The sequence below is a fragment of the Delphinapterus leucas genome, chromosome 1, assembly GCF_059928025.1.
Source record: "Delphinapterus leucas isolate spDelLeu-1000000601 "Yukka" chromosome 1, BTC_Dleu_Yukka2, whole genome shotgun sequence".
NCBI classification, from domain to species: domain Eukaryota; kingdom Metazoa; phylum Chordata; class Mammalia; order Artiodactyla; family Monodontidae; genus Delphinapterus; species Delphinapterus leucas.
This window is the reverse complement of record NC_143129.1, coordinates 153093224-153109753: the sequence shown is the minus strand read 5'-3', so window position 1 is coordinate 153109753 and position 16530 is coordinate 153093224. Positions and strand designations below refer to the sequence as shown.

Sequence of the window (16530 nt, the reverse complement as noted above, 5' to 3'; positions counted from 1 at the left end):
TTTTATTTTTACCTAATTGTTTTGTTTACCCCCTTGTTTTTGATGGGATACATCCCCCAGAAGCTTCAAAAGAAAAGCTTTTGCAAGGGCAAAGTTTTCAAAATGTTGCATGTCTGAAAATGTCTTTACTCTCATGCCTGACTGGTAGTTTGACTGGATATAGAATTCTAAGTAGGAAATAATTTTCTCTCAGAAAGCATTGTTCCATCGGTAGAGCTTCCAGAGCTGGTGTTGAGAAGTCTGATACCATTTTAATTTATACCATTTTAATTTTCAGTCTTTTATATGGCATCTCATTCCCCCCCACCCATAGAAGTGCTTAGAATTTTATTTTTATTGCCCATATTCTAAAATTTCATAATCATATGCTCTGGGGTGGGTCTTTTTTATCATTCATTGTGCTGGGCACTTGGTAGGACCTTTCACTTTGGAAGTTCATGCTCTTCAGTTGTAGAAAATGTTTTTGTATTAGTCAAAAACAGACTTCCTAGATTGATCCTTTAATTTTCTTATCTTTTCTCTCTTATTTTCCATCTTTGGTTTTTCTCCATTAATGGATGATTTCCTCAACTTTATCTCCTTGGCCTTCTAGTCAAATGGTTTAAATAAAACCATAACTAAATAATCATATAGAACCATATATAAATAAATAATTATATTTTAAATTTTCCAAGAATCTTTGTGGTTCTCTAATTATTCCTATTTTACAGTATACCATTCTTGTTTCATTGATGCAGCTCCTTCTCTAACCTCTCCTGGAAGGATATATATTTAGAAGATAGTAATTAGAAGGTTTTTTGGTAGTTACATTTTAAAGTTTTCTTCTTTTACTTGGGGCTCTTCAATTTCTCCAAATCCACCAATTTCCTGGCAGGTGGTGGGGGTGTGGGTGGGAGGCAGGTGATTCCTACCTGCTTAAGAGCCACGTGATAGAAGAGGACTAGAAGTCTCAAGAGCCTCACCATTCAGTATGCAGACAATCCCTTCACCTCCCTCTTCTCAGTATAACGTTCCTTTCCCATCTGCTGTCATTTTAGATGCTTACCTAGTATGAAGGTCGGTAAGCATTCTAACATTCTCGTTCAATTTTTTCCCCAAAATAAAAATTCATCTCTTGTCGGGGTGGGTGAGACTTAACTGATTGTTGCAAAGAATGGGGATGGTGACTTTTAGGCCCAGTTATCCCCGAAAAGACTTTCAATAGTCCTCCTATTTTCAGCCCAAGCCTGACATCCACCTTCAGATCCAGAGGTGAACTCTAAGTTTTGTAGGTTTCTGTGATGCAAACTGGCTTGCTTCTATGGAGTACCTGCTTCTATAGATACTATTTTATAGGCACTGGAAATAATGGGTTGGCTAAAAAGTTCATTCGGGTTTTCCATAGGATGTTACGGAAAAACCCAAACAAACTTTTTAGCTAACCCAATACAGTGGTGAACATTATAAAGTTCTACCCTCAGGGAGCTCACCCTACCCTGGAGGCTATAAACAATAAGTAAACAAATGAATAAATATTTTCAAAGATGATAAGAACTATAAAGACAAAGCAGAATGAGGGGATAAATAGTGATATTGGATGGCTATTTTAGACAGGCTAGTCAACAAAAGTCTCTATGAGGAGGGGATATCTCAGAAGAAGCATGCCAAATAATTCTGGGATAAAGACATTACTATAGGAAATGGGAAAAGAAAGTACAAAGACTCTGAAGTAGGAAAGAGGTTGGTGTATTTGAGAAACAAAAAGGTCAGTAAGGGTGGTGGTTAGGATGGTGTAAGCTACAGGAAGAGTGATCAGAAATAAGGTCAGAGAGGCAGGCAGGACAAATTAAGGCCTTGTACATCAAAGCCCAGAGTTTAGATTTCATTTGAAGGGTGACAAAAAGTCACAGAAGGAAATTCAGCAGTGGGGGATGGTATGATCTGATTTACCTTTTTAAAGTTCAATCTGGCTACCATGGGGCAAGAGGGGAACTGAACTAGGATGCTGGCTTGTGGAGGTAGTAAGTAGTAGGCAGACAGGGCATATTTTAAAGATAATGCTAAACTACCTGAAGGTTTGAGGTAGGGTGTAAAGGAAAGATATTAAGGATGACACCTAGGTTTTTGGCCTAAATAATAGATGAATGGCAATTCCATTTGCTGAGATGGGAGAGGTCTAGAAAGTAAAATATGGGGGCGGGGTAGGAAAACGATCAACGGGGGTCCATAATACATACTCAATAAACGGTAGCCATTGTTTATATTAAAAATCATCTTCCATTATGTGTCAATTATATCTCAATAAATTTTTTTAAAATTACCTTCTTTCTGGGGTTGTACTACTTCACTCTCCACAGGTGATGACATAAACAGTACTGAAGCTTATTCCACATTTTAATTTACAGAAACTTTCTGGTTATATGAAATTAGAACTTAGACTCAATTCCTAAGTCATTAGACTTTCTACTTTAGTACAGAGAAGAGAAAACAATATTAAGACCCCCCCTTACCAATATGCTAGTATTATAAAATTTGCTTTGAGGGCTATATTGACACTCTTTCACCTAGTTACTCACTAGGATTACAATGATAAAATCAAAATGATGCACTTTAATCCATCATTTTTATTTATTTATTTAAAATACCTTTTTTTTTTTTTTTTTTTCCGGTACGCGGGCCTCTCACTGTTGTGGCCTCTCCCGTTGCGGAGCACAGGCTCTGGACGCGCAGGCTCAGCAGCCATGGCTCACGGGCCCAGCCGCTCCACGGTATGTGGTATCTTCCCAGACCGGGGCACGAACCCATGTCCCCTGCATCGGCAGGCAGACTCTCAACCACTGCGCCACCAGGGAAGCCCTATTTAAAATACTTTTTAAAAATTTATTTATTTGGCTGAGCCAGGTCTTAGTTAAGGCATATGGGATCTTCGTTGCAACACATGGGATCTTTTAGTTGCAACATGTGGAATCTTTTAGTTGCGGCATGTGGGATCTAGTTCTCTGACCAGGGATTGAACCCGGGCCCCCTGCATTGGAAGCACAGAGTCTTAACCACTGGACCACCAGGGAAGTCCCAATCCATCATTTTTAAATGCTTCCCATTTATTCTGAACAGCACACACACAGACATGCGCACGCGCACACACACACACACACATATACTCTGAGATAATATATTTTTCAAACCTGATCATTTAAAAATTATTCAAGGACTTCTCTGGTGGTCCAGTGGTTAAGACTCTGTGCTTCCAATGCAGGGGGCCCGGGTTCAATCCCTGGTCAGAGAACTAGATCCCACATGCATGTTGCAACTGAGACTGCATGCCGCAACTAAGAGTCCACATGCAGCAACAAAGATCCCACGTGCCATAACTAAGACCCAGCGCATCCAAATGAATAAATAAATATTTTAACATAAAATAAAATAAAAATTATTCAACATTAACTCAATGTGATTTCTAACCTGGTCCATTCTCCTCTTTTAACAAAAGGAGAAACCAAAGCCCAGAGGTCAAATAACTTGTCCAAGAGAACACAATTAGGAAATCATGGAGTGGTGTTAAATGCATAAGAGGAGTAGTTGAAGATAAGGCTGGAAAAACAGGTCAGACATTAGCTGTCAGCCTAAAGAATTTTTGACTCAATTCTGAAATAAAGGGGAGCCACAAAAGGTTTTTAAGAAATAAGCTATACAATTAGAGCTATGTATCAGGAAGAGTGAAAGGTGGGCAAAAAGATAGGAAAAATAACTCACTCCAGGCAAAAGTGAAGAGGACTGAATTGACAGATGCATAAAGGAAGGAACAGATGCAAAAGTCTTTGAAGATTTAGAATCAAGAGCTTAGCTTCTGATTAGAAGCAAGGAATAAAAGAAATAACCAAAGATGACTTTGGGATTTTCATAATGGGTAACTGGAAAGAGTGCTCTCTTAATAACTGAGATTGGGAAAATACCCTGCCGTATCCTCATAGCATTAGCGGATATTAATCTGTTTCCTAGATGTACAGTTTGCTTCCTCAGGAGACTGTCTGGGAGACAGCCCTCTACTTCTCTTCTATTCACCATGATATTACCTAGCACAGGGCTGGACTGAGTAGCTCCAAACAAATATTTGGTTATTTGAAAGCATATTCTTTATTTTAACAAAATGGCAATCATATTGTTGCAAATGGATTCTGAAGGGGAGCTAAAACAATTCTGAAAAAAATTGGTAGATAGGAAAATAAATTCAGAATGTGGCCTAAAGAAAAGTAAGCATGAGAATGTGAACAAGGAGTCTAAAAGAAATATTAAATTTCTCATGGCATGAAGAATAACAAAGAGGTATGAGAACAAATCTTGGTACAGGTCCTCAAAAAGGCCATTGGGGAGTGGAAGTGAGCAAGGCATGGTATTGGGTTACAGATCTTGAGCGTAAGACTTCCTGGCATAAACAACCTTATTCACAAGAGGCCCAAACTATCAGTCCCTGCACTCAACAAAGCACTTCATTGTTCTTTTTTTTAAACTGATAAATTAGAGCAACTGATGATAAAACAACCAATCTTAACTGTATCCATGTATTAAAAAAAATACATACACACAAACAAAATATACACACCTACTTGCCTCTATGACTCGTCAGGCCCACTCCTTTCCTTCCAACTAGAAATCTTAGAAGGGAGAAAGATAAAAGGAAAAGAGGAAGTAGGGAGGTTGGGGTCAAGAAAAAGAGAGAAATAAAACTGCAAAAATTCAGCTCACTCACTCCTGCTGGGCACAAAATAGCTGTGCCAGCAGAGGACCAAGCCATGCCCAGAGGATTAGATGCCCACCATCTGGCAGGTCATACAGATACCCTTTTTTCCCAAGTAGGCCTTCAAAATCACTAATGCAGCAATTTTCAACGTTTTCTTTGTTTTAAGTGGAGACCTTTTCTTCAAAATTCTTATATGAAAGTTCAATATAAAACAGATACAAAGTGAAGTTACTCTGGCTGGATGAAGCAAAAATGGAAACCGAAAGCCTCAGCTGCTCAGCAACCTCCCTCCTGGGGTCAAGCCCCTGAGGAGGCATATCTGTGAAAATCCTAGGGTTCCAAGAGATGGATTCGTCCCAATTTAAATCTCATAATCTCAATATGAGGGAAAACTTTGGTTCATACTTCTGCCTCAGCTTTTGCACCTATAAAAACTAACTAACCTATACTAACAGCTTGAAAATAGACTAAGAGCCATACTAACAAACAGTAACAAAAAAATTGAATTATAAAAAATATAAAGTATTAACAATAAATTTCTAAGACAACTTGAAAAGCATTTAGGAAATAAAAATTCTAAGAATTTTGAGACTGGAACATATTTATGCATAGTTTGATATTTAAGGCATCCTAGGGAAGTATAAAAAATGCTTCTACTGCTATAGTACTCCTCTGGGTAACAAAAGCCAAGAGGACTCTGCTTGCTCTAGGCCCCTAGTAGGATAATTTCCTTTTGTTGTATTCAAAATATACATTGAAAGTAAAGACACAAAAACATGAAAGATATAAACAACTAGAACTTCTTTAAAAAGGTAATCCATGTCCATGCTTTTAACTGCACTATATTTGAGACAGATGGCTTATGCAGAACAAAAAAGTCACCATCAGAGTGCAAACCCACCATGGTTAACAATAATCATAATAATTTTCATGCTTACTGTGGATTATAACAGATCCATAGGCTTTATGTACATTATCTCATTTGTTGGTTTACTGTAAAGATCAAGATAGAATTAACACTACCTTTTACATATTAGAAAACTTAGCTGACAGCAAAGAATATGATTTTTTATATAAAAGGGAACGGTGTGTCATTCCTGAGCAAAAGAGATAGGCTAAGAAAGTAGATCAAGGTGACATCAGAATAGGAATGGTATTCATCACACCACCACGTTTCTAGGCTGAAATACATATATATTTAGTGAAACAAGAGCAAAGATGTACATGGATTGTAGGCCAGGATGTCCAATATAGTAGCCACTAAGCTTCATGGGGTAATTTAAATTTAGTTCGTTGTTTGTACTAGCCACATGTCAATGCTCATTAGCCACATGTGGCTATTGGACAGCACAGATAAAGAACATTTCCATCATTTCAGAAAGTTCTATTCTATTCAACAGCATTACTCTAGCAGAAAACCCTTGAATGTATTAAAAACAGCTGCAGGGACCTCCCTGGTGGTCCACGGGTAAGACTCTGCACTCCCAATGCAGGGGGCCCGGGTTCGATCCCTGGTCAGGGAACTAGATCCCTCATGCATGCTGAAAAAAAAAACAGACCCCGTATGCCGCAATGAAGATCCTGAGTGCCGCAACTAAGATCCAGGGCAGCCAAAATAAATAAATGAATAAATTTTTTTTAAAAAGACAAAAAACAGCAGCAGACCCTCAACAAATGCTTGGTGAGTGAATGAATGATAAAAAACAGACGGGATGCAATGAGACATTTAAAAAACTAGCCAGAGGAAAAGAAACTAATAATAATAGCTAACATTTACTGGGCACTTAATACAAGCCAGGTGCTTTATATGGACTAAATTAATCCTCAGTAACAACTCTATGAGGGATTTACTGTAATTTACCTCATTATAGATGGGAAAACTAAGGATCTCAGAGGTTAAGTAACTTTCCCAAGATCCACAATTTGAATCCAGGCAGCTTAATCTAGAATCTAGAGCCTCTGTTTTTAATCATTATACTATTCTACTTCTTATATAACAATTATATTTTTATTTTTTTTTAGATTTTTTTGATGTGGACCATTTTTAAAGTCTTTAATGAATTTGTTAAATATTGCTTCTGTTTCATATTTTGGTTTTTTGGCCACGAGGCATGTGGGATCTTACCTCCCCGACCAGGGATCGAACCTGCACCCCCTGCACTGGAAGGCAAAGTCTTAACCACTGGATCACAAGGGAAGTCCCTATAACAACTATATTTTTAAGTTTTGCTGTCATGGAATAAAATTTGTTTAAAGTCAATCTTCCCATGCAATCACCAGTCAAGTTCATAGTGAAGAGAATAAAAAAAAGAAGTGGTGAATAAAAAAGATTGGCAGGGGACACGGGTTTGAACCCTGGTCCAGGAAGATCCCACATGCCGCAGAGCAACTAAGCCCATGCACCACAACTACTGAGCCTATGCTCTAGAACCCGCAAGCCACAACTACTGAGCCTATGTGCCACAACTACGGAAGCCCACATGCCTAGAGCCCGTGCTCCACAACAAGAGAAGCCACCAAAATGAGAAGCCTATGCACTGCAACGAAGAGTAGCCCCTGCTCGCCACAACTAGAGAAAGCCTGTGTGCAGAAACGAAGACCCAACGCAGCCAAAAGTAAATAAATAAATTTATTTTTTAAAAAAATTCCTAAGCAGAACATCAAATCAGGACTCAACCATCTCACTCTCAAACATTGTAGATGCCCCCTAACTGATCTCTTGGTTACCAGTCTCCCCAACACTATACCATTCCACATTTGCCACCAGTTACCCTCTGTCATCTAGTCCCTGCTCAGAATCCAATACACAAAGCATAAAATAAAATATTCTTGGCTTTATGCAAAACATTTCTGAATAGTCTGGCCCAATTCTACCTTTCCACGTTTATCTACCAGTACTATCCCATCAAATCCTCTAGGAGAGGCATGATAGAAAGAGTTCTTCTAGAAGCATGGTAGAAAGAGCCCAGACCTCAGAGTCACAGACCTCAGCCAACACATAATCTCTTGGCCTCAGTTTCTTCAATGGAGAATCGTTGTGAAGATTAAATCTTTTAATAGGTAAAGCATGCAGCATACGACAAAGACTTCAAGAAATGGTGGTTTTCTCATTGTTATTATTAGTCCAAAAAAAATTTTTTTTCAATCTGAAAGCAGTCATTGTTAATTAACTGACCAGATCACAAAAATAATCATCATAGGTATCTTAGTTCATCCTCCTAACAAGCTGTTAATCTGGTCCTCCCTGTTGCCAGCAACTCCACCTTCTACAAAATGGGTGGTCATTTTCTTCATTCCACCTCACGGAGAAGATAATTTGAAGGGTCACAGGAAGTTGTTTGCTTCTTTGAAGCATTTTCCAATGGTATAGGTCTCATAAATAGGATCCTCCATGTAGATAATGCCATATTTACCAAGAGATCAGGCAATCAGTGTATTATCTGTCAGGGCAATTTGCTTCTTGTTGATTTTGCCATAACCACACCTGAATTCATTTATTGAGTTCAGGTTCAGTTATCCCCACTAAATATATGGTTCCACAGTCCTCAGCATGTTAAATGGAGCTTTGTTGATCTTAACAAAGGTGCCATTGAAGACCTGGCAAAGGTAAGGAGCTGTAACATCTTTCAGACCTTTGGGCTCACACCACTGATACCTCTGATCCTGATGACAGATGCCAATTTGGGTTCCACAGGTACATAGAAGTTGCCAGCTTTTCTTACCATCCTAGCCATTAGAATCTCAGTTCTGTACATCTGCCTATACTCTTAGTGATAGCGCTTAGCTTCTTCATAGACAAGCTTCATCCTTGCCTTTTGAAGCATCTTTTGGGCAAACTTTTTCCCCAGGCACTTGGTCTTCAGCTCTGCAAAATTCCTTTACTTTTTCTTAAGGGTTTCTGGCACAGCAGGAACATTATTTTTCTCCTCGCCCGCACCCTCCATAACCAAATGAGTTTTTAATTCACTGACTCCTCAAAAAGCTTTGCGCTTTTGCCTCTGTGCTTTATTTATTATTATTTTGCTCCTTTCTGAGTTCCTTACCTATCTTCTAAAATCCTATTAAAATTCAAGTTCCAGGGACTTCCCTGGTGGTCCAGTGGTAAAGAATCCGCCTTGGGACTTTCCTGGGCATGCAGTGGTTAAGAATCTGCCTGCCAATGCAGGGGACACAGGTTCGAGCCCTGGTCTGGGAAGATCCCACATGCCGCGGAGCAACTAAGCCCATGCACCACAACTACTGAGCCTGCGCTCTAGAGCCCGTGTGCCACAACTACTGAAGCCCGTGCGCCAACAGCCTGTGCTCTGCAGCAAGATAAGCCACCACAATGAGAATCCGGCACACCACAACGAAGAGTAGCCCCTGCTCGCTGCAACTAGAGAAAGCCCGCGTGCAGCAACGAAGACCCTATGCAGCCAAAAAAATAAAATAAGTGTTCTCCTTAAACTGAAACTAAATCTTAGTCTTTAAAATAAACAACAAAAAAGAATCCGCCTTACAATGCAGGGGATGAGGGTTCGATCCCTGGTCAGGGAACTAAGATACCACATGCCACGGGGCAACTAAGCCCGTGCGCCACAACTACTGTGCTCGCGTGCCTCAACTAGAGAGCCTGCGTGCCGCAAACTACAGAACCCACGTGCTCTGGAACCCGCGCACCACAACTACAGAGCCCACGCGTCCTGGAGCCTGTGCACCACAACTAGAGAGAAGCCCATGAGCTGCAAGGAAGATCCCACGTGCTGCAACTAAGACCTGATGCAGCCAAAAATAAAATAAAATAATAAATCTTCAAAAAAATTCAAGTTCCAGGTTGAGTCAACCTCCTCCAAGAAAGCTTTGCTGACTCTGCCAAGCTAATATGATCTCCGACTCCTTTGAAATTCTATATGACTAAGAGTTTACCCAAGTGGTAGCGTCCTGGCTGATTTTATTAGTTCTCTTTTCATGTATGTAAGTCCTAGATCTCCAATTGGAGTGCCAATTCCTTGCTAGCAGACATTCCATTTTACGTATACCTTTTTGATGTCTGACATCACCAGGCATATACTAGATGCTCAAAAAATTGTTAATCTGATTTGTTGGTAGGGAAAAAAGTCATAATAAAATTACTGGGACTTCCCCAGTGGCACAGTGGTTAAGAATCTGCCTGCCAATGCAGGCGACACGGGTTCGATCCCTGCTCCGGAAAGATCCCACATGCCACGGAGCAACTAAGCCCGTGCACCACAACTACTGAGCCTGCACTCTATAGAGCCCGCAAACCACAACTACTGAGCCTGTGCACCACAACTACTGAAGCCCACGTGCCTAGAGCCCATGCTCCGCAACAAGAGAAGCCACCGCAATGAGAAGCCTACACACCGAAACAAAGAGTAGCCCCAGCTCACCACAACTATAGAAGGCCCACGCACAGCAATGAGGACCCAACACAGCCAAAAATAAATAAAATAAATTTATTTTTTAAATAAATAAATAAAATTACTGGCTGAACGTTTTTGTAGTGGACTAGGAAGCCAATAATTCTATACAAAGGTATAAAGTTTCAATTAATCAGTATAATCTAATTCCATAATTTTCTACCACTGACCACACATGTAAGTCATACTTAAGTTATATGATTGCTCTTTAGTCCAATATAAATATTAGCCTTAAACAACCCTAAGTAAATTGCACTTTTAACTCTTCCAACTCTTACACATATGCCCTACTTTAATAATATATTGACTTAAATTTTCTTATTTGGTTTCATTTAGAAATATACTCACCTCACTAAAAAGTCAAGACAGGGGGCTTCCCTGGTGGCGCAGTGGTTGAGAGTCCGCCTGCCGATGCAGGGGACACGGGTTTGTGCCCCGGTCCGGGAGGATCCCACATGCCGCGGAGCGGCTGGGCCCATGGGCCATGGCCGCTGAACCTGAGCGTCCGGAGCCTGTGCTCCGTGGCGGGAGAGGCCACGACAGTGAGAGGCCCGCGTACCGCAAAAAAAAAAAAAAGTCAAGATAGGGACTTACCTGGTGGCGCAATGGTTAGGAATCCTCCTGCCAATGCAGGGGACACAGGTTAGAGCCGGGGTCTGGGAAGATCCCACATGCCGCGGAGCAACTAAGCCCTTGCGCCACAACTACTGAGCCTGCGCTCTAGAGCCTGCATGCCTGGAGCCCGTGCTCCGCAACAAGAGAAGCCACTGCCAAGAGAAGCCCGCGCACCGCAACGAAGAGTAGCCCCCACTTGCCACAACTAGAGAAAGCCCGTGCACGGCAAAGAAGACCCAATGCAGCCAAAAATAAATAAATAAATTTATTTTTTAGAAAAAGTCAAGATAGAGTGAGAAAGATTCATATACAGTAACCCCTTGGTATCTGCAGGGCATTGGTTCTAGGACCACCCCACCCCCTACCCTGTGAGGATACCAAAATCCACAGATGCCCAAGTTCCTTATATAAAAAGGCATAGTATTCACATATAACTACACACATGCATATACTCCCATATACTTTAAATCATCTCTAGATTACTTACAATACCTAATACAATGTAAGTGTTATATAAATAGTTGTAAATACAATGTAAATGCTATGTAAACAGTTGCTAGGCACAGCAAATTCAAGTATTGCTTTTTGGAACTTTCTGGAATTTTTTTCCCAAATATTTTCAGGCTGTGATTGGTTGAATCTGTGGATGCAGAACCTGCTGATGTGGAGAGCTGACTGTACTAATTACTAGAAAGTAATGATTATATAACCTTATTATACATACAAATAATTCTCCTTTAAAAAGGTAAACTATGTCTCCTCAAGTGAGTGCTAACAGTTAAGAGTAGATAGCCTGGGGGCATAATTTTATTTTTATTTTCACTGATTTAATTATGATTCCTCCTAAACCAATTTAAGAAAATTAAATAACCACTAAAATCATCTCTCTTGAATAAATTACCAATTCAGCAATAGGTAACAACAGTTCTAATGAGCTGCTACTAAGAGTAAAGCAATTTGAGAGACATAAGGAAGTTGCTTTTTTTTTTTAATATTTTATTTATTTATTTGTTTGTTTATCTGGCTGCGCTGGGTCTTAGTTGCGGCACGCGGTATCTTTTAGTTGCGGCATGCGGGATTTTTAGCTGTGACATGCGAACTGTTAGTTGCGGCATGTGGGATCTAGTTCCCTGACCAGGGATCAAACCCAGGTGCCCTGCATTAGGAGTGGGGAGTCTTAGCCACTGGACCACCAGGGAAGTCCCAAGTTGCCCTATTAAATGCAGTTAATTACCAGAAAATTAAGTCTCAGTAGCTAGAAAAAGACCTAGAGCACAGCTAAATCCCAGCAAGACAGATTTAGCATGAAATCTTGAATCCCTCTTTTCAGCTTTTAATACTATTCTAACAAGTCTCCAATAATGTTTCAGCTTTCTCACTGATCCCCAGAAGGAAGGAAAAGCCATTACCTAAGGATGTTGGGATGGGAGAGTCTATTCATGAGCTGCACTTCTTTCAGCATGTTTGCACGGTTACTGCTCAACGTGTTCATCTTAAGAGCCATCACCTGGCCAGAAGCTCGGTGGCGCACCTAGAAAATAAAATGGGACAAAAAAAGAGGCTCAAGGGTGGCAGCTATATAATGAGGTCAAAGCCTCCACGTGTAGAACATGCCAAGATGTTTTACTGCCAATTTAGATAAAATAGACATGGTAAGGGATGTTTTTCTATAAACTCTGATTACATTAGGGTCTCACTTCCATTAACAAAGATTTATTCCATCGAAGACCAAAACTGTTTCACATTAAACTGGCTAGAAACACATTGTTAATAATACCTCAAGAAATCATGTCTTTAAAATAAAAAAAAAAAAACCTTAGGAAAAAATGGGGAAAATTTATTAGGCTGGTTTCTTAAGGCCAACATTGCTGAGTCTTAGCAAACTGAAAGGAAAAAGTCTCTTTTGTGGAATTTTAATTGTGCACAGAAAAGATTCATGCATAAGCCTTATATAACATATAATGAACTATAAAACTGTCTTTATAGGACACTAAACCCACGTCCTCAAAATCTCCCCCAAGCACCATAAAATGTATATCTATAAGAAAAAAACGTATTGCATGTTAAATATAGAAAGAAGGCAGTGAATCCTTTGGAGCTAATACTGTAGTAACCCAACACAAAGTACCTTATAATTATTTACACACACTCAAGTCAGATATAAAAACATGAGCCACACCACTCACACTATTACCCATATGCACAGAGCAAAGTCTACTTCTAAAACATTCATTCTCTGTAGATTCAATCTATTTTACATATAAAAATATTATTTTATAATTTCAATGCACACTCAACAGGTTTAAAAAGAAACACAATACTTGCAAGAAAATTAACTATGTTTTCAGCCTCTAAATGTGGTGTCAGTAGTAGCAAAATGAGACTATCAGAGAAAATATTTTGCCTTACCCAAAAAAAGCTCAATTATTCACTTAGATATGTGTTTCCTACTGAATTATGAATGAGGCAGTAGAAAAGTTATTAAGTACCAAGGACCTCATTACTTTCTGTTTAAAAAAAATTCATTTCAGGGTTTCCCTGGTGGAGCAGTGATTAAGAATCCACCTGCCAATGCAGGGGACACGGGTTCGAGCCCTGGTCCAGGAAGATCCCACATGCCGCAGAGCAACTAAGCCCGTGCGCCACAACTACTGAGCCTGCGCTCTACAGCCCGCAAGCCACAACTACTGAGCCCACGTGCCACAACTACGGAAGCCCACGTGCCTAGAGCCTGTGCTCCACAACAAGAGAAGCCACCGCAATGAGAAGCCTGCACACGGCAACAAAAAGTAGCCCCCGCTTGCCGCAACTAGAGAAAGCCTGTGCGCAACAACGAAGACCCAACTCAGCCAAAAATAAAATAAATTTAAAAAAAAAAGAATGATTAAAAAAAAATTCACTTCAGCTCATGCACAACAGGGACTTGCTATGCAAAAATGTCATCATCGTATGGACTTTCAGAGTACTGTTTCAGTATATTATTTCCAGTTGACCAAGTGGAAATTCCAGTAGAAATCATGACAATCTACTTAATTCTTCAATCTCCAGAAATTCTTTGACATGACAATAGCCCCAGAAGTTTAGTGTTAATATAGAACAGACATCACAGCTTATCTTAAAATTCAAAGAAACAATGCTTCAGAGTAGCCAGACATAAGAAGGGGAAGGAAGAAGCAAAACACTCAGAGCCACAGGAACCCTGAACAGAAGAACTGAGGCAGAACACTGGCTGTCTCTCCCCTCTTCTAGATCACTTAGTGAGATTTGGAACCCAACTCTCTTCCTAGTGCATCAATGATTCTGTTGTCATGTACCTCGTGATTGATGAAAGAGAAGTGGCTTTCCTTTTCAGATCCTGCATGGATAAGTTAAAAGAGACATTTATATACAAAGAACACACTGACAGTATTTTTCCAACTCTATTTACAGAAAACATCTGTGTTGTAATAAGGGCTCTCCATTCTGAAACTCACTCCTTTTTTTTTTTTTTCATCATCTGAAAACTATCACTGAGGTTTTTTTTTTAAAAAGTCTGCTTTTAAGAAAGTTTAATATTGGGACTTCCCTGGTGGCACAGTGGATAAGACTCCACGCTCCCAATGCAGGGGCCCTGGGTTCGATCCCTAGTCAGGGAACTAGATCCCAAATGCATGCTGCAACTAAGAGTTCGCCTGCCACAACTAAGGATCCCATGTGCTGCAATTAAGGAGCCTGTGAGCTGCAACTAAGGAGCCCTGGAGCCTTAACTAAGGAGCCCACCTGACGCAACTAAGACCCGGTGCAACCAAATAAATAAATATATATATAAATAAAAGAAAGTTTAATATTAAAATAATGTGTGAAATTTAGGGATAAAAATCTGTTTCAAACTAATCATAAAAAACCTTACTTCCGGGCTTCCCTGGTGGCGCAGTGGTTGAGAATCTGCCTGCCAATGCAGGAGACACAGGTTCGAGCTCTGATCTGGGAAGATCCCACATGCCGCGGAGCCACTAGGTCCGTGAGCCACAACTACTGAGCTTGCGCGTCTGGAGCCTGTGCTCCGCAACAAGCGAGGCCGCGACAGTGAGAGGCCCGCGCACCGCAATGAAGAGTGAGTGGACCCCGCTCGCCGCAACTAGAGAAAGCCCTCACACAGAAACGAAGACCCAACACAGCCAAAAATAAATAAATAAATAAATAAATGTATTAAAAAAAAAACCTTAAACAAGTGATGAACATGTCCATAACATTGTAGTTGTCTTTCATTTGCATAAAATATTTTTCTTCTTTCTTCTTAGCCCCTCAAATTCTACCTATCTTTGAAGGCCACACTCAAATATCCCCTTCCTCTCTGAAGTCTTCCTTGACTCTCTCTAGGAACTATTTGTGGTATCCCTCTTTATACTGCCTCAGAACAACATTCGGAACACACCAGTATACCACTCATCACATAGTTCTGTACATAAATACCTCCTTGCTAGGCTATAAAGCATCTTGAGACCAGAATCTATGTTGTATTTGTCTTTGTCTTGCAGAAGGCCTGGCACATCATAAGGTCACAGTGAAAACAACAGCAACAACAGTTAGTTAAATGATACTTCTAATGTACTTTCTAAGGACAGTGAATCATTTATTTACCCAGGTAATTTCTTTGTGGGGTGGTGCTTTTCTTTGTTTTTCTTTTTTTGGTGGCAGAGATTTGGGGGGAGGATGCAAACAGAAAAGTAGTATAAGATTTGGCTTAAATTTTCTGGAGTTTACCATCTAGAAAGGGACAAACAATAAGCTATATGACTAGTCAGATAAGAAAGAGAATAAAGAATCAAATACAGCATGAGAGGTATTTATATGAATGTTGATGCACTTAGGGAAAAACTTCATGGGACTTCAGTGACACCTCCAAGAATTAACAGATTTGGATAGATTTTTTAAAGTACAGAACAGACTACAGGTGATAAAGAAAAAAGTACCATCAAATTTAGAGGTTCACAGAATATAGGGAACCTGCCTAAATGCAGGAGGATCTTCATTCCAAGTTGTCAAAACCATGAAAATTAATTAGCCCTCAAATCTACTTAGATTTTCAGATTAAAGGGAAGGCCTATTTCTGCCTAAGTTTGTCCTCTACACATAGATCATTGTTACTACTACTAAGAGGATTCCCAAGAGATTGATATCTTTAAATATCTTTAATTTTTTTTTTTTAATATATAGAATTGCCATATGATCCAGCAATTCTACTTCTGGGTATATACCCAAAATAATTGAAAACAGGGTCTTGAAAAAATATTTGTAAACCCAAGTTCATAGCAGCATTATTTACAATAGCCAAAAGGCAAAAGCAATCCATCCATCGACAGATGAACAGATAAACAAAATGTGGTATATACCATAATGGAATATTATTCAGCCTTAAAAAGAAAGGAAATTCTGACACATGCTGCAACACGGATGAACCTTGAAGATATTATGCTACGTGAAGTAAGTTAGTCACAAAATGACAAATACTGTATGATTCCACTTATATGAGGTTCCTAGGGTACTCAAACTCATACAGAAATAATGTAGAATGAAAAAAAAAAAATAATGTAGAATGGTGGTTGCTAAGGGTTGCGGGGAGGGGAGGAATTTGGAGCTGTTTAATTGGTACAGAATTTCAGCTTTGCAAGATGAAAAGAGTTCTGGAGAGTGTAGCACAAAAACGTGAACTGAACTATACACTTAAAAATGGTTAAGATGGGGCTTCCCTGGTGGCGCAGTGGTTGAGAGTCCGCCTGCCGATGCAGGGGACACGGG

The 16530-nt window shown here is 39.8% G+C and overlaps 1 protein-coding gene and 1 pseudogene across 4 annotated transcripts in view; both read right to left on the bottom strand.

The window, feature by feature from the left end:
• TESK2 (testis associated actin remodelling kinase 2) overlaps positions 1-16530 on the bottom strand; it is a 130231-nt gene that overhangs the window by 55626 nt on the left and 58075 nt on the right. For all 4 annotated transcript variants that reach the window (XM_022575565.3, XM_022575564.3, XM_022575563.3 and 1 more), the window contains one exon: positions 12162-12283. In XM_022575565.3, coding sequence (XP_022431273.3) covers positions 12162-12283 — 122 coding nt within the window. The remainder of the gene's footprint in view (positions 1-12161; positions 12284-16530) is intronic.
• Positions 3219-12151, bottom strand: LOC149750764 (large ribosomal subunit protein uL30 pseudogene; annotated as a pseudogene).